General features: G+C 45.9%; 1 protein-coding gene across 6 annotated transcripts; it reads right to left on the bottom strand.

Moving 5' to 3' along the window:
- Window positions 1-1493: 1493 nt before the first annotated feature.
- RABL2B (RAB, member of RAS oncogene family like 2B) lies at window positions 1494-18564 on the bottom strand. 6 transcript variants are annotated; one of them, XM_057742796.1, is made up of 9 exons: window positions 18123-18564; window positions 16534-16695; window positions 9338-9367; window positions 8091-8170; window positions 7378-7457; window positions 4845-4956; window positions 4412-4539; window positions 3921-4004; window positions 1494-3736 (listed from the first exon to the last, which is right to left on the bottom strand). In XM_057742796.1, exons 2-9 carry the CDS (start codon window positions 16638-16640, stop codon window positions 3656-3658), a joined length of 702 nt encoding a protein of 233 aa, XP_057598779.1. In that variant the 5' UTR covers window positions 16641-16695; window positions 18123-18564; the 3' UTR covers window positions 1494-3655. The 6 variants fall into 6 exon arrangements, with proteins under 6 accessions (XP_057598779.1, XP_057598781.1, XP_057598782.1 ...); XM_057742798.1 differs by having other exon boundaries at window positions 4412-4509; XM_057742799.1 differs by having other exon boundaries at window positions 4412-4506.

Raw genomic sequence — 18564 nt, 5'->3', positions numbered from 1 at the left:
CAAGTTAAACTCATCATGCAATAGCACTAAAAAGACTCTATCTTTAAAAATCCAAAATGCTTTTATGTATTGTTAATTAAAATCTTTCAAGATTTTCTAAAATATACCACTAGAAAGGTCACTTTTAAAGTGTCTTATGATGGAAATAAAATGTATATAAGTGTGGGTGTAAAAGCGAGTCACAGATTTGAGATGAGAACTATAATTCTCATGGTAAACCCCAGCATGTATGTACTTGTATAGACATGCTGCTAAACAGAGAAGGCTTATAAAAATAAAAAATTAGGTCATATGGTGGTTTTTAGTTTTTTGAGAAGCCTCAATACTGTTTTCGAGTGGCTGCACCCATTTACATTCCCACCTACAGTATACAAGAGTTCCCTTTTTTCCACATTCTCACCAACATTTGTGATGCGTTCTTTTTGATGACAGCAATTCTGATTGGTGTGAGGTGATATCTTAAAAACACTATGAAGTACCATTTTATAACTACTAGGATGGCTTGTTTTTAAAAAAGGAAAATAACAAGTGTTAGCATGGATGTAGGTAGTTGGAACTCTTGTACGTTGCTCGTAGCAGGAGTCCCCAAACCCAGGGCTGTGGACCAATACTGGTCCGCGGTACTTCACCTGCTGCTCCCCATCGCTTGCATTACTGCCTAACTGCACCCCCCCCCCACCGCCCCCACACACGCACACCGTGGAAAAACTGTCTTCCACGAAACTGGCCCTTGGTGCCAAAAAGGTTGGGGACCGCTGGCTTGCAGGATTATAAAATGGTGGTTCCACTTTGCAGAACACATTGGCAGTTTTTCAAAAGTTTACACATAAAATTACTATATGATCTTGCAATTCCACTCCCAGAACTCCACACCTAGATACACTTTGCTGTGCCCCGCACCCCAATTTATATGCTGAGGCCCTAACCCTCATGGGATCGTATTTGGAGACAGAGTCTTTAGGAAGTAATTAAGGTTAAATGAGGTCATAAGGGTGGGGCCCTAGTTAGGATGTCATGATGGGGTCATAGGATGTAGTTTTTAAAGAGGAATCTGCCTGAACACAAAGAGGTCATGTGGACACACAGTGAGAGGGCAGCTGCCTACAAGCCAAGAGCGTTCAGAATGAAACCTACCTTGCCAGCACCTTGATCTTAGACTTCCCGGCCTGCAGAACTGTGAGAAATAAATACCTGTTATAAGCCACCCAGTCAGTGGTATTTTGTTACAGCAGCCTGAGCAGACTGCAACACTCAAGAGAACTGAAAACTGCTCATATACGCACACGTGTAAGCATGTCCATAGCAGCACTATTCACAACAGCTGAAGGACAGACACCCCAAATGTCCATCAACGGATGAACAGATAACTTGTGGTAAAGAACACAATGGAACATTATTCAGCCATAAAAAGGAATGAAGTACATGATATATGCATAAATCTTGAAAACATGCAAAGTGAAAGAATACAGACACAAAAGGTCATAATTGTTTTATTCCATGTATATGAAATATCCAGAATAGATAAATCCGTAGAGACAGAGAGAGCATGGATCAGTATTTACAGGAGGCTGAGGGGGCATACTGGAGAGAAATGACTTCATGAGTAAGGGGTTTTACTTCAGAGTGACAGAAATGTTTTAGAATGAGATAGAGGTGATAGTTGCACAACAATGTAACTGTACTAAATGGCACTGCCTTGTGTACTTTGAAGTGGTTAATTTTATGTTATGTAAGTTTCGCCTCAACAAATTCTTAAAGAAAGACTCAGGGGTGTTGCTCCTGTATGTCAGGATGAAATGATCTTTAAGCAGCAGGTGGATCTGAGCAATGTAAGGGCAGGTGGCCATGGATGTGGCGGGCACCTTGCCTGCACACCTATCCCCTACCTGCTCTGAGTGTTGAAACTCACAGCTGCCCTCTTCCCGGAGAACGGCCCTCGCTGAAACAGGAGCCACTTTGCCCTGGACACTATGAGTCATTCCTTCCACCCCCTCCTCCTCACACGCCTGGCTAACTGGCATGAAAAGCCCCCCGGTCTCAAAGTGGGACCAACCCCGTGGGGCAGTTTGTCCTCCAGAGCTTCCCTAGGGAGGGGGAGACTGAAGCCGGTCCCCAGCAGAGGCAGAGAACTGCCGCAGTAAGTCATCTGAACAAGAGTTGCCTTCTCAGGCTTTGCTTATAGGAAACTTGATGCAAAATGGTTATGTAAAACCAATAGTGATGGTGAATTTTATAGTATTTGAATTATATCTCAATGCAGCCATTATATTTAAAAAACACTTATTAATCATTTATAACTAAAGGTTTTGTTGTTGTTGTTGTTGTTGTTGCTGCTGCTGCTTTTAAAAGCCCATCTCGCCAGGGTAACGCATTCCTGAAATTTCCTGGTCAGGTTAAATCTCTTCAGTTGAAATTGTAAGCATCAGTAATTAAAAGGGTAAAAATGTTTGCTCTTGACTCCCAAACAAATACCCATTATTTCCAAAACACTAAATTCCACTGAAATGGTCTCTGTGACAATAAACCCAGAGTTAGCCTGGTCACCCTCGCGCGGCAGATCACGGCAGTCTTCCCTCATCAACGTGGCTGATGAGCCACTCATTCTTTTGTGACTTTTTGCTCAGAGAAATCCGTCCCCACAAAGCATGCACATCTACTCAATGTTTATGTAATTCAACCTTTACTGTAAACAAAATATAAAAAAAAAAAATTTTTTTTAAATGGAAATGATGTACAAGGTGATCGTAAGAACATCCTAGTGAACCACATATCCTGGAGATAAATGGAAAAGCCAGCATGACGGCTCTCAGCAGCCCTCGCCATCCAAGAAGGTACAATGTCCACAGTGGTCCTCAAAAAAATGAAGGAAAGCCTCCTGTGTTGAAACACGGGTTTTAAAGGAAGCTTTCCTAAAGTCAGTTTCTTACAATGCAAATGGGTGTGCCTTGTGGGTTGGCTGTATTGACCCTTGATGGTTAAAACAATGACATGTATGTATTGCTCAGTATGGCCAGACCAGTCACCTGCTTTCATTTGATGCTGACAGCAAACTTGGGCCTGTGATCTTGGCCTTGCTGTTCATCTATGTACTGGTTGTACCTAGAAGAGCTCTGGAAAAACTTATAAACAGCTCTCTGCTCAAAACCATCTTCTGAAAATGGTTGGTTTAGTTGGGAGACTAAAGAAGAAAAAGCATAGTCAGGAATTAGAAATCATTCTCTTGGTGGAAATGCAATGAATAGGCCCTGAGGTCAGTCCTGGGAGGGGAAAAATACCCCCTACGTTTCCTTTCATTTAAGAGACACACGGAACGCTGATTCTCTTCACTGTCCCATATGACCTGTAGGGTCCACCCCTGTTCTGCCTCTGGTGTGAACGCTCAGGTGTAAGTGCCTCTTACACCTGCTGATGGTGCCTGCTGGTGTTGACCCCATCCCTGTCCCTGACTACGGCAGAGGAAACAACTGTGGAAGGGTCGGGTCTTGTGGCCATGGAAGTGGGGGAGCAAATGGGATGGTTGGGTTTGTAGGAGGTATAGCAGGGGATGGCCTGGTAGAGTGTCTCAACTGAGAGCTGAAGAACTGCCAAAGGGAGGGGTATTCTGAACTCCCCCTCCCCGCCAAGTTGGCCATGGAGAGAGGCCGCCTTCTGTGACTCAAGAGGGAGATGGGCTCTCGATGCGGCCACACGGCTCTTTGTCTGGCATTTCCTGCTCCTTCTGCTCCAAGGTGATGTTCTGTGAACAAGGTTGCAGGTCAGGGCTGGTCTTGCATTTGCCCAACTGTAGCTATGAAACCTCCAAGGGCAGTGCCCACGATGAGCAAGTGTTGCCTGCAAAGTCAGTCTATTGGGTTATGCCCTGCACACCTATGAAGAGAAGCCGTTTTCTCTATGCCACCTGACACTTGGGCCTGACCTACCTCAAGCTCCTGCAAAACTTCGTCCATGAAGTCCCGGGAGTTCTGTTTGTAAGACACAGCTAATCGAATTGCATCATTGAAGAGCTGGAGATAAGGTGAAGGTGGTGGGAAGGAAAACAAGGTCGTGGGTACCAGTGGCCTGGACTCTGCCTGCCCTGTACCCACTGGCCCCATCCCCACCATATTTCCACACAATACTCCACCCTAAGATCAGCAAGGTCCCTCCTCAATTCACCTTTTCCCCGTCACCCTGACCCCATGCATGGTCAATGTGCCTTTTTTCTCACCAAGCCCAACCTATCACCTCCCCTACTGTCAATACTCACAACGACTCCTTCCTGTGACCACATGTTCACCATGGCCCCACAACAAAAAAATGCCCATCCTCTCCACCATCCCGGCAGTCAGCCCTTCTCTCCATTGCTTCCCTGGCAACTTCAGCACCAGGCCTTCCCCGGCCTTACTAGACTGTCTCTGCAGTCTCCCGTTACCTTCACAACGTTGGTACCATCAGCAGCTGAGACAAAGTACAGGGGCAGGGAGAACTTCCTGGCAAAATTGAAGCTTTTTTGGGTCATCTTTATGTCTGCTGTAGAGAGAAGGTAGGACACTGGCCTGTCTACCAATGGAAAGGGAGAGAGTCTTGCAGGGGGGGTCACTGCAGGTCCCCATCCTAGGAAATGGGACGAGCAAGGACAATCGGGGGACCTGTCTCAGAAAGAGTTTAACTGGGATTTGGGTCTCGAGAAGGCAGGCTGGCTCACTCGGATCCCTCCTGGGAGGGGAGTGATGGCAAGGGACCCAGGGCTGCGCTCTGGGGAGAAGAACGGATCACTGATGGTTCACTGGTCCAGGAAAGGAGGAAGTGTGTGACGGTGGGTCCCCCCATGAATTGCTGGCACCCAGTTGGAGGGATGGCCTCACCATCGATTTTATTGGCCACCACAATGCATGGAATCTCTGGCCGGAACTCCCGAAGCTCTGTATACCAGGTGCTCAGGTTCTTGTAGGTGATCTTTCTCTGCACATCAAATACCTGCAATTAGCAGAGGCAGGAAGACAGCTAAGGTGCAGCAGCGTCTCTGCGCGCCTCCGCCAGCGGACACACACACTAGCAGGCGGACAGCGAACGTGCACCATGCAGTGCTCTGAGCTGCGGCCCCTCAAAGGCTATTCCTTCCCCACGCGTCTCAGAGAATTCCTCTAGAACCTTCATCTTCTCACTTAATCTTGTTCACCTATTTTAACCAAATTGTATCATTTTGCTTGTTGTATCATTTACTTACTGATAAGTCTATTATAAATTGTAAGCCTTTTGCTTTTCTCTTAGTCTAATTATTGCTTAAACTTTGTTTAAAAACTCCTTTATTCCCTACATGGTGACGTCTGCTTCGTGTGACTAGCAGAAATCCCCTACAAAAGAAAAAAAATGTTTGATTGCATGTATTCCTCCTTTACCAGGAGTACACATATACTAATCTTCCCCCCTGCCTCTTTGGAACAGTTTCTCAGAGCTATCTGGGATGCTGTCTCCTGGGTTGCAGTCCTAATTTTGTCCCAAATAAACTCAACTCACAACTCTAAAAAACAAACAAACAAACAAAAAAACAACCAAAAAAAACCCAACTCCTTTACGATGGGACTTTCCTTGCAGTCCAGTGGTTAAGACTCCATGCTTCCAATGCAGGGTGCACGGGTTTGATCCCTGGTCGGGGAACTAACATCCCACATGTCGTGTGTGTGGCCAAAAAAACCCCAAAATACTCATTTATGATAATCTTAAATGTTTCTAGAATTTCCTTTCAGTTATTTTGATTTACTTTTAATTACAAACTTTTAATTTTGTATTTTAAACTTTCTAAAAATAATTTTTGTCTTTTATTATTTTATAATCATCATTTTATTAACTTCTAAAAATTAGACTTTTTACCTATTAAAAATGTCAGCATGAAGCATGAGCCCTGTGACGAGCTCTAAGGGCAGGGAGGCCAGAAGCCCTAAGATGCTTCAAGCTGCTGCTATAGGGACCCTTCAAGCCCCTCAGAGGAGCTCCTCAAGGGCCAGCTTCCTGCTGCCAAGCCGCCCTCCAGGATAAACTCATAGGTCCAAACTGCCCCAGCACAACAGAGGACTGAGATGGACAACCTTGTAAGCTGCTAAAATGGCAGATCTTATTTCTAACAACCCAGCCCTTCATGGGGGCAACCATGCCCAGGGCCAGGGGCTCCCGCTGCATGGCAGTGTGCTCCAGTCAGCAGCTGTCACACCTGAGGCAGCAAGAGGTCCACTTGAGAGGCTCTTCTGTGGTACTCCCCAGGACCAGTTTCAATAAATGACCACGTTGTCTTGAATTCCCAATAAAGACTTCTTTTAAAATATGCTTGTAGTGAAACCTCTGGAATCTGCTTCCACCTCCCATGGCTGCCTGCCATGGTCACCATCAGTCACCTTTTGGCCAGGCTTGGTTTCCGGAGCTTCCTTTCCTTGTTTTGAGAACTGAGGAGGAGCTGGTTAGGCTGAGAAGCATACCCTTCAGGGTTTCAAGGTGGAAGGTGGAACCCTGACTCCCTCTGGGACTATCAGGTCACAAGAGGCTGAGGGCTTTTACCTGCAAGGCCTGCCTGCAGTTAGCTGGGGCTGGTGGTAGGCACCTGTAAACACAGGTACGCCGGGATGCTGGTGGGACAGACACCCCGGGTCTCAGAAGAGGGCCCTAAAGGAGCTAATGGAGATGTGTCAGAGGCAAGAGGTCACGACTGCTGGCACTAGTCTGCCCCCATTTGCCTTACCCTGTTACCCTCTTCTGTTTTGTCCCTTTATAGGTACTAGCATTACATTTTAGAAACTTTCAAGACATTTTGTGCTTAAGGGACAGGAGGGAGAGAGAAAGAAGCCAACGAGTTCGTGGGCAGGAGGCCCTAAAGGACACGGGTTTATATTTTTTCTCTCTGTTCTTGGCCTTTGCCATAGCTGAGTGTCAGATTCCCCTGCAGACTGTGTTCTAGACAGCAAAGTGAGAGGCTGAAGGAGAGGAGGGGGCCATTTTTGAGGGGAAATTTCCCTGGGAACCACAGAGCCCGCTCAGCCCCAGCAGCTGCCCCAGGAGAGCAGCGGAAGAGGGAGGCCTTAGGAGCTTGTCTGAGTACCTAGGCCTCCATTAGGGAGGGGCTGTGTTTGACTCTTAGATGCTCTGCCTGATGGTGAAGCCCTGAACTTGCTCCTCCCACTGGAATCGTGGCTCCACGCATTCCCCTCACCCTCCACCCTCAGAAGAGAAGCTTGCCCTGGCACGTTCTCACTCAGAGCCCCTGGAAGCATGGGTAGTCTGAAGCCTGCCCTAATCCCTCCCCCCAGCGCCCAGCCCTGGTGAGGAGGGCTCAGTCCTGCTGGGCCCCTCATCCCTTCGCCTCTCAGGCCAGACTTGCCCGGAGCCTCTGCCTTCCGGCTGGTTTCATACCATGATGCAGGCGTGGGCCTTGTGGTAGTAGGAGGCGTGCATGCTCTGGAACCGCTCTTGGCCTGCTGTGTCCCAAAAGTCTGCAACGTGAACACAGCTCTGACTGCCTGATGGGGGCCGAAGGGCAGAGAGCCCCCAACGCTGAGCGTCTCTGTGCAGTGTCTGTGCTCAGAAGCACAGGCACACGTGGGAGGAGGGGGAGGAACGGAGACCACACAGCTCGCAGGGGTGGCGTCAGGACAGGATGCGCCGGTGTGTGCGTGGGGGTGAGCGACAGGGAGACCCAGGGCCAGGAGGAAGGAGGAGGCTGACAGGAGGCCCCAAGAGGGAGAGGGTCAGTGCCCTCCCTCCCCTACCCATAAGATGCAAGACCCTCCAAGGTCAAAACTAGGCCCAGTTCCCAGGTGTGCTGAACACAGAGGGTGGACACAGGCCAGGTGTGTGGCCTGGCCAAGGGGAAGGCTGTGACCCCATTTAAAGCCAAACCCTTTGTAGAAGACAACATTCAGACCACACCTGTTATTTCTTTGCACTGGCTGAAGAGTACTGGAACAGAACCCTGTCCCCCCATCCCCCCCGCCCGCTGCTCCCTGGCTCTCTGGGTTGTACCTACCACCCTCATCCATGCTTGGGCCTCATTTCCCCCGCGTGACTCTCTCCCCCCACCCCCCTCCCTCTTGAGAGCTGGTGTGGCTCGGCACTGCGCTGCTCACCCACAAGGACGGTCTTGCCGTCTACTGTGGCCGTGTGCTTGTACAGGGTCAGGGCGTACGTTGACAGCTGCTGGGGCTGACTGCATTTAGGTTAAGGAGCAAAGATGAATAAAAAGAGACGTAAGAAAGGGGCTGGGGGGAGGTTGCTGGTGTGATGGAATGGGCCCTCTCTCTCCTTTTTTAAAAAGTTACTTAGATTTTAAATTGAATGAGTGTTGCAGACAGAGGATCCACTTCAAATATCACAGGCACAAGCTCCACGGAAAGGTGAGGGGTGGGAGAGGCTGGCATTATGTCCTGGCCATCTAAGTCTAAGGGAAAACACAGAATGGAATTTTACAGAGCAGCTGTCTGAAACGGAAACACGTAGTTCGCAAATGCAACTGTGGACGCCCCAGCTCCTTATGATAGGGCTCTGGCAGGCCAGAGAGGAAACCCAGCCACAAGAAGCAACAAGACAGTTCCAGGGAAAAAAAAAGCCTCCATAAACGAGACAGCTGACAAGCTGTTTATGAACTGTAGTTTGCCTGTGTATGAAACCTGATCCAAATGCTTGGGGAAAAACACTTTCTGAAGCTGCAAGATGCTGTGTGGTTTCAGCATCAGAGCTGGGATGATGCAGGTGGGTGAGTGCACAGGAGACTAGGTAGAAAGTAAGGCAAGATACACTTAGACCCTACCTTGTGGGGCTGGGGCCCAGGACAGGGAGCAGGAGGCTCCAGGGTTCTTCTCACCCACAGTTCTCAACGGACTCACTTGGGAAGCTTTTAGAAACCATTCCAATTGTCTCATTCCAAACCTGCATAATATGCAGTGATGCATGGAAGGAGGGTGGGGCTGGCAGCTCCCATGTTACAAAGCTGATTCGTATCAGAGAATGTGTATCTACTAGAGAGGCCCAGCTCTGAGTTCTGAGACGGTAAGTGACTTGCCCAGCGCCAGAGCTACTAAGAAGAAGGAGGTGGGGTTTGAGTCCAGGCATTTGATGAGATACTGTTAGCCATTCTACTGCTTTCCTAATATACAGCAAATCCAAAGGTGAGCAAGCTTCAAAGTATGCAGCACCAACTGCATGTGACGCCATGTGGGTCAGCTGGGGAGAAACCAGCATGAATGAAACCCGTGAATTCACTCACGTAACCCTCCTCCCTGGACCACTGGAGCAAAGGGGTGGGCAGTGGGGCTGAGTTGGCATGAGGTTGGAAAGGGCCACAGGAACAAGGAGCATTTCAAACCCTGAAGGATACAATCCATCCACGAGAAATCTCTCCATAAGTCTGTAAGGAGAACATGCAAGGTGGTCAGGTGCATCCCTCAATGCTCCTCCTCTCTGCCCCTGCTGTACCACCCAAGGGTTGAAAACTTGGAAGACAGTGTGGCTTCCCCCTCCCATTCCTTCCACTGCGACACAATTTCCTTTCAAGGACAATGCCCAGGAACCACCCACCTACCCTCTTCCTGACTCCCCTTAAGTTCCTGACACCCTTTGGCTATAATACTGACCCAGCACCCCCACATGCTCTTCCTGTGGGCAGGGACCCCAGCTGACTCCTTTTAGGGAATCAACAAACTGTGGTACATCTATAACATGGACTACTACTCAGCAATAAAAAGGAACAAATTACTGATATACTCAACAATTTGAACAATCTTAAGGGTATTATGCTGAGTGAAAAAGCTCACATGTTGTATAATTCCTTTTACACAATGTTTCCAAGAGGCCATAATAATAGAGATGGAGTATATTAGTGATTACAGGGTTGGGGTGATAGTAGGTGAAGTGGGGTGGGTGTGATGTAAGTGGGCAGCATGACCAGGGCCTCTGTAGGGATGGGACAGCTTTGTATCTTGATTCCAATGACACTTACCCAAATCAACATGTGATAAAATGACACAGAATTATACATATGCATTGAACTAATGCCAATTTCCTGAATTTGATCTTGTACTACAGTTATGTAAGAGATAACCATTGGGGAAACTGGGTGAAGGGTAAGCAGGCCCTCTCTGTATTCTCTTTGTAACCTCCTATAAATCTGTTATTTCAAAATGAAAAGTTAAGGAAAACAAAAAAAACAAAGAAAACGCACAGACTGGGAGGAGATCTGTGCAATGCCAATCACTGACAAATAATCAATACACAGAGATTATGAGCAGCTCTGATACATGAATGAGAGACACACACTACCTGGGTCCTAAGAATATGAACAGGCAATTCAGACAATGGCTAACAAACATATGAAAAGATGCTCAATCTTTTAAGTGATTTTAATGTAAATTAATGATTTTAATGCAAATTAAAATAAAATGAAGTAGCACACACATCCTTCAGATTAGCAAAGTTGAAAAAGTCATATGATACCAAATGTTGGAGATTTTGTGGAGCAACAGAAACTCTTATAGGGTGCTGATAGGAGTGCGAACTTAATATACTACTTTGGAGAGCAACTGCGATAACTCAAAGTTTGAGCTAATCCTAAAACTAGGCAATTTCACTTCAAGTCGAACAGAATGTGTGCCCAAGATGATAGGCAGAAAAATACTCACTGCAGTGTTGTGTCTAATATCATAAAAATGATAGTTTCATAACTGTTCTTCAACAGAAGAATGGACAAATATATTTTAGTACAAAAAAAATAAAAAAAAATTACTGAGTGCTTGCCATTTGCCAGATACTATGCTAGGCACCACAATATAACACAATAAAACAGATGAAAATCCTTATCTTCATGGAGCTTACATTCTGGTGGGTGAAGACAGACAATAAACATGCTCTTAAAACATATACAGGGCTTCCCTGGTGGCGCAGTAGTTAAGAATCCACCTGCTAATGCAGGGGACATGGGTTTGAGCCCTGCTCTGGGAAGATCCCACATGCCACGGAGCAACTAAGCCTGTGTGCCGCAACTACTGAGCCTGCACTCTAGAGCCTGAGAGCCACAACTACTGAGGCCACGCACTGCAACTACAGAAGCCCGCTCGCCTAGAGCCCATGCTCTGCAACAAGAGAAGCCACTGCAATAAGAAGCCTGCGCACTGCAATGAAGAGTAGCCCCCACTCTCCACAACTATAGAAAGCCCGCACGCAGCAACGAGGACCCAATGCAGTCAACAAAAATTAAAACAAAACAAAACAAAAAACCAAAAAAACTCCCACGTATAGCCATACGGTCACTGGATTTAGAACAAAAGCATTACTGCAATTCGATGGGATAAAGGATTGTTCTATCAATGAATGGTGTGGAAACAACTGGATATCTGTGTAGTGAAAAAATGAACCTTGAGGACATTATACAAAATGGTAGAGTGAGAAGTTCTAGGGGTCACTCCCTCAACTGAAATAACCTGTAACTGGAAAAAAATGATCAGAATCAACTATCTCAGAACCCTGGAACCTGACTGGACACAATGACCACGAGAGTGCTAGATGAAAGGACAGTGCTGGACGTGTGCAAAAGAGAAACATGCACAAACCAGCAACTGCTACCCACTTATCAAGCCCACTGCAGCTATGCAGTGACCTGTGTTCCAAGTGTCTGGCTGGCAGTAGAGATACCGTCTGCAAAAAGTTTGGCCTGCATGTTTTGGTCAGTTGGTAGATCCCTGAGGAGTCAGATCTCAGCTCTCTCAGGCTTCAGAGGCTTCCCCTGCAGGCATCTATTAGAAATTTAAAGGGATAGGAATACCTCTTTTTTTTCTTTCCCCTTTTGGAGACAAATATTTAAGGAAATCTTTTTCAGGTCACTGTTTGACCACAGATAATGGAACAGATATATCAGTGACCACACACAAGAAGGAATATACCCTTTGCAGAAATAGTATGGAAAAGTTACAAGTGGACACTCCAGCCCTAAACAAGCAGAAATCAGCCATACACAAGGAGTGGGAATATCTGGGCTCCAAAGTCACCACATTAAAATACTCAGAATGTCTAATTATCAACCACAAAATTAAAAAGCATACAAGAAATAGGAAGGTATAGTCCATTCACATGATAAAAATAATTTGACAGAAACGATACCTGAAGAAATCCAGACCCTGGAATTACAAGTTAAAGATGTTAAATCAATTATCTTAAATATGCTCAAAAAACTAAAGGAAACCATGGACAAAGAACTAAAGGAAATTAGAAAGCAATATATAAATAGAATGAGAGTATAAATAAAGAGATAGAAATTATGAAAAGAAACCAAACAGATATTCTGGAGCTGGAAAGTACAATAATTTAAACAAAAAACTCACTAGAGGGTTTCAATAGCATACTTGAGAACACAGAAGAAAGGATCAGCAAACTTGAAGATAAGGCAACGGAAATTATCTAGTCTGAGAAGCAGAAAGAAAGAAGAGTACAAACAACCAGTGCCTGAGGAGCCTGTGAGACAACATAAATCATCCTAACACATGCATAATAAATAGAAGAGGGGTGGGGGCAGAGAGAATATTTGAAGAAATAATGGCTAAAAACTTCCCAAACCTGATGCAAGACATGAATATACACACCCAGGAAGCTCAGCAAACTCCAAGCAGGAGAAACTCACAGAGATCCACATTATAGGCAAACAGTCAAAACTCAAAGACAATCCTCAATAAGATAAACAGCCAATTTCTCATCAGGCACCACTGACATCAGAAGGCAATGGAATGACATATTTAAAGTCCTGAAAAAAAAAGTCAACAAAGAATTCTATGTTCGGCAAACTATTCTTCAAGAACGAAGGAGAAATTAAGACAGTCCCAGATAAACATAAGCTGATGTGGCTCATTACCAGTAGATATGTCCTGTAAGAAATGGTACAATGAGTCCTTTAGGTTGAAATGAAAGCTAGACAGTAACTTGAAGCTGTATGAAGAACTAAAGCTCTTCAGTAAAGGCAGCTACATAAGTAAATATCAAAACCAGTATTCTTGTACTTTTGGCTTGTAACTCCTCTTTTTACCTATATGATTTAAAAGACAAATACATAAAACTATAATTATACATCTGTGTTAACCATCACTTAATCTATAAAGATGTAATTTGTGACAAAACAATATAAAGGGGGGGATAGAGATATACAGGAGCAGAGCGTTTGTATACTATTGTAACTAAATAGGTATTCAAACAGGCTGTTATAAATTTTAGATATTATAATCTTCAAGGCAACCATTAATAAAAAACTAAAAAACATTATACAAGAAAGGAAGGAACTGAAAATACTACACTACAAAAAGTCAACTAAACTAAAAAAAGAAGAGAATGGAGTAATTGAGAAAAGAAATAGGAGACATATAAAACAAATAGCTAAATGGCAGAAGTAAATCCTTCTTTATCAGTAATAAGTTTAATTATTGTTGCAAATGAGAACAGAGAAAACTCTCCAATTAAAAGTGAGAGATTGGAAGAGTATAATAAAAAAACATGACCCATGTATGTGCTAACTGTAAGACATTTGCTTTAGATACAACGTCACAAAGAGGCTGAAAAACAAAAAGATGATAGAAGATATTCCATGCAAACAGTATTCAAAAGAGAACTGGGGTGGCTATACTACAGTCAGACAAAATAAACTTTTCAGTGACAAATGTTAAAAGAGAAGGAAGGACATCATATATTGATAAAAAGTTCAATCTATCAAGAAGCCATAAAAATTATAAACATACATGCACCAAACAACAGTCTCAAATATATGAAGCCAACATTGACACAACTAAAGGGAGAAATAGATCGCTGCACAATAATATATTGAGATTTCAATACCCCACTTTCAATAATGAGTAGAACAATGAAATAGAGGACTTGAATCACACTATACATCAATAAGACCTAACAAACATATACTGAATACTCTGACCAACAACTGTAGAATACGTATTCTTCTCAAGTGAACAAAGGTTAGGCCACAAATAAAGTTAGAGTAAAATTTAAGAGGCTAAGGTCATACAAAGTATCTTCTCAAATAAAGTGGAATAAAGCTAGAAATTAATAACAGAAGGAAAGCCAGAAAATTCACAAAAAGATGGAAATTAAATCAATAACATAACTATATATCTTAAGGTAGTAGACATGAAAGAGCAAACTAAACTCAAAGCTAGCTGAAGGAAGGAAATAATAAACAGTAGTGTGGAGATAAACAAAATACAGAATAGAAAGACAACAGAGAAAATCAATGCAACCAGAAATCAGTTCTTTGAAAAGATCAACAAAATCAATGAACATTTAGCTAGATTAAGAAAAGAGGACACAAATGATCAAAATCAGAACGGAAACTGGGGACAGTAACATCCGCTTTACAGAAACAAAAAGAATTACAAGAGAATACCATGGACTACTGTACACTAACAAGCTGGATAACATAGATGAAATGCACAAATTCTAGAAACACACAAACTACCAAACAGATTCAAGACGAAACAGAAAATCTGAGTAGACCTACACCAAGTAAGGAAATTATATCAGTATTCAAAAACCTCCCATAAGGAAAAGTCCAGGACTGGAAGGCTTCACTGGTGAATTCTACCAACCAATTCATGAACAAACACCAATCCATCTCAAACTCTTCCCAAAAACTGAGGAGAAGGGAACATTTCATAATTCTTTCTATGTGGCCAGGGGTACCCTGATTCCAAAGTCAGAAAATGACACTACTAGAAAAGAAAACTAAAGGCCAATATTCCTCATGAACTTAGTTGTAAAAAGCCTCAGAAAATCTACTAGCAAACCAAATCAATTAAAAGGGTTATACATCATGACCAAGGGAGACTTATTCTCAGAATACAAGGGTGGTTCAACTTAAGAAAATTAATCAAACGTATCAGAGTAACAGAATGAAGGAAAAATCCTATATATTCATCTCAATAAATGCAGAAAAAGCATTTGACAAAACCACTCAATAAACTAGGAACAGAAGGTAACTACCTCTAGGATAAAGGCCATATGTGAAAACCCCACAGTTAACACCATACTCAGCTGTGAAAGACTGAAAGCTTTCCCTCAAGATGAGAAACAAGAGGATGCCTGCTTTTGCCACTTCTATTTAACACAGTACTAGAAGTTCTAGCCAGAGCACTGTGATGAGAAAATAGTTATTCTGAATTGCTTCCTAGGCATTTCACAGTATGACAACCCTGCTCACACCTGAAGTGTGGACATTTAGACAAGGACCTGAGTTTAGGGTTCCCGTCACAAGTTCCTGCTTTGCTTTTCCCAGGGCACCTTTTAAAATAAATAGAGTTGGAACTTCCTGGGTGGCGCAGTGGTTAAGAATCCGCCTGCCAATGTAGGGGACACAGGTTCGATTCTTGCTCCAGGAAGATCCCACATGCCGCAGAGCAACTAAGCCTGTGCACCACAACTGTTGAGCCTGTGCTCTAGAGCCCATGAGCCACAACTGTGTTGAGCCTGTGTGCCGCAACTACTGAAGCCCATGTGCCTAGAGCCTGTGCTCCACAACAAGAGAAGCCACCGCAATGAGGAGCCCGCACACCACATTGAAGAGTAGCCCCTGCTCGCCACAACTAGAGAAAGCCTGTGTGCAGCATTGAAGACCCAATGCAGCCAATAAATACATGAATAAAGAAATAAATTTATTTAAAAAAAAAAGAAAAATAGAGTTGAGGCTGAGAAAAGTAAGTGACCTCTGCCCTAATCAGCAAAGCCCCTGGGGAATTACTGATAGCTACCTGAGTCCAAGGATATGTTAATAAAAGATAAAAGTAGAAAACAAGGTGGAACTGAGGCACCTGGGATCCAAGACGAAACTAGGCCTCTGGTCGGGGCAAGTCCACCCTCATTCTGTGAAGGCAGAAATGGATGTGTGCCCCACTAGTACAAAACAGCTGAGAAACAGGCTCACACCTTGTGGAGACAAGCTGCCAGCACGGCAGAGCCTCCCTTCAAGTCTCCAGGGGGAGTTCCACGCCTGTGCACAGATGCACTGAAGTCAGTTACAACAGGGAGCCAATCTTTATGCTGATTACAGTCAGGCATCATTTCTATCCACTCTTCTCAACTCAGTGAGTTCTTTCAAGAAAGCATCTTCACCACCTTTCTTCAACCTGTCACTGGATGTGCCAGTCATACTTCTGACACTTTCCTCTCCCCATTCCCACTGTCTGCACCGTGCAGTCTCTCAGCCCACACAGCACACACAGGAATGCCCCAACTCTCACCTCACCAGGACTGCTTCAGTAGTCTCTAGGGTGAACTGTCCCACACTTTCTGCCAGGACTCATGGATAAATTTCCTCAGTCCAGTGACTTGTTCCCTGGGCTCCCCTCCTCCCCAAACGCACTCACAGCTGCTGATTTAACGCTCCCTTGTTCCCCTGTGCAGACCTGGGCTCCAGCCAAGAGTACTCTCTCATCACTTCCGTAGGAGCCATACTCCTCTGTGTCTCTGGAGGATTTTTCTAACAATGCAGATGCGCTCTGGGCCTGGCTTTTTGTCCCTAATCTCCCAACATACTTGGACTTGCCCACAGCGCTGTCCCCGAGGCAGATGATTTTCACATTGTCATCAGCATCGTACTTCTCTTGGTCCAGCTCATAGGGTTTGGCTTTGTCCCCAGCCATTGGCTCCTGGTTGTGGAAAGAGGATCAGCTCAGGGGAGGGAGATCTTGTCACTGTCTGGAAAGATCAAGAAGAGGTTGTTGTGTTAAGTCCCCTCAACCAAATCCACTTCCTCTTCCTGGACAGGGGAGACAATGAGCTGATGAGAGAGCAGCCCAAGGAAACACTTAGACTTTTCTCTATTTGCCACCAATCTGGCTAACACTTGCTGAGTCATGGGGTTGTAATCTTGGCCCCACCAAGATCTTTTTAGAGTGGTTTACCCTGTGTCATCTCTTTATTATAGCTATGCTCAGGACCACAACTCCCACTCCCACCTGGAGAGACTATTCTAAAGTCATGTTGAAACTTTACAAGTTTTACCTACAAACGTTTATCTCACTTGTAAAGCAGGGACAAAAATCTGTGCCCACATCACATGATCGATTTGAGACACTGTCTGACAAAGAGGCAGGAGTCTGTAGGCCTGAATTCTCATCGCTGCATGATAGATCACACAGCCAAAGACACCTAACCTGTATTCCTGATCCTCTACCTCACGCTTCTCACCTCCGCTTCATTTTCCATCCCGCTGCAATCAGTAGCTGCCTTTTCCTCTCTCAAACCAGGCATTCCCCAGACCCTCTTCTCTAGGGTTACGTCAACTTCTACTAGTTTCAAGTATCTCCTAAATGCTGATGATGCCAAATTTGTATCTCCACAGATACTGCTTGCCTCAGTCCCAGGCTCAGGTATGCAACTGCCTACCAGATTTTGACTAGCAAACCACTCCACACAGGCAAAAATAACCTGTGAAACCTAAGCCCGCCCATGCCGAAGTCGCTCCTGAAATTCCTTGTCAGTACAAGACATCACCAGCCACCCAGTATCAGCACCTGGGTGTAACACAATCTCTAGCTCCATCCCACTGTCCTCACGTCCAAATGTCACTTCACAAACAGCTCTGAGAATGTGCCATGGTCCACACTCTGCGCTAACTGGACACACAGAAACGATGCCATGGCGACGCATCAGCGGTGCTCGCGCTTACTCAGGGGTCACCACGGGCAGACCTTGCACCTGGAAACGAGATACGATGGCAAAGCCTACCGTGGCAAGAGCTATGTCAGAGGTGCGTACAAGGGTGGAAAATACCAGCAGAACCCCAGACTCCCTGACTGCAATGCTATTGCTTCTGCTCAGGTAGGGACTCAGCCTTGTTTACCGAGGTACCCTCAGCCTCAAGAGCAGTGACTGGGAAGTGGCAGATGCTTCATGAGCCTTTTCCACCTCCACCCTGTAGCCCGAGGAATCTGTTCCAAAGGCTAACGCAGCCAAACCCATTCTCGAAGGCCTTCAATAGCTGTCGATGTCCTCGGATAAGCTCTCTTTCACTCAAGTAGTTTTCGGGCACCAAACAGGTCTGAGGACCACCTCACCCCCGCAGCCAGGCTGGGCTGCCCTCGCCCCCCAACCATTGCCAGAACCCACGGTCCGCTCCTTACCCCCACCGGGCCCTCCGTCCCGCCGAGGACCCGAGGACCGCCTTGGAGGGGCGGGTCCCACATGCGAGGCCGCCGCCGACGCGGCTTCGTCTTCTCGGCCTTTCCCGGGCGAGGGCTGGAGACCAGGGGCGCTGCAGGTGGGCCCGCCCTCGGCCAGCCGCCCTCAGGGCCCCGAGCCCCCCTCGGATCCCGCCCCCTCCCGGACCCCGCCGGGTCTCGGACCCCGAGAGTCAGCCCGGGTCCCACCGCGCCTCCCAGGGTTTCCAGCTCTGCCCGCGTCCTTGCAGCTGCTACGCAACCGCTCAAGGACCCCAGGAGGGCTGCCCGGTCAAAGGCCTGAAGGACCCCGCCGGGGGCTGGCTGGCTAGTGCGCTGCCGGGCGGGCGTGGGGCCGGTGCGGGAGCCGGCGGAGCAGGCCGGCCCGGGGCTGCCCGCGGCCGGC

The sequence above is a fragment of the Hippopotamus amphibius genome, chromosome 7 (genome assembly GCF_030028045.1).
Source record: "Hippopotamus amphibius kiboko isolate mHipAmp2 chromosome 7, mHipAmp2.hap2, whole genome shotgun sequence".
In the NCBI taxonomy this organism is placed as follows: domain Eukaryota; kingdom Metazoa; phylum Chordata; class Mammalia; order Artiodactyla; family Hippopotamidae; genus Hippopotamus; species Hippopotamus amphibius.
This window is presented reverse-complemented; position numbering and strand designations above follow the sequence as displayed.

What these genes read in the sequence shown, in the direction of transcription:
- RABL2B (XM_057742796.1), bottom strand. Translation starts at nt 16,640, where the DNA reads ATGGCTGGGGACAAAGCCAAACCCTATGAGCTGGACCAAGAGAAGTAC. An exon ending in AGATTTCTCGTGGATGGATT is followed by an intron (nt 8,171 to 9,337) that starts GTATCCTTCAGG and finishes ACCTAAATGCAG; the next exon opens with TCAGCCCCAGCAGCTGTCAA. An exon ending in AAGTTTTGCAGGAGCTTGAG is followed by an intron (nt 3,737 to 3,920) that starts GTAGGTCAGGCC and finishes CCTTGTTCACAG; the next exon opens with AACATCACCTTGGAGCAGAA.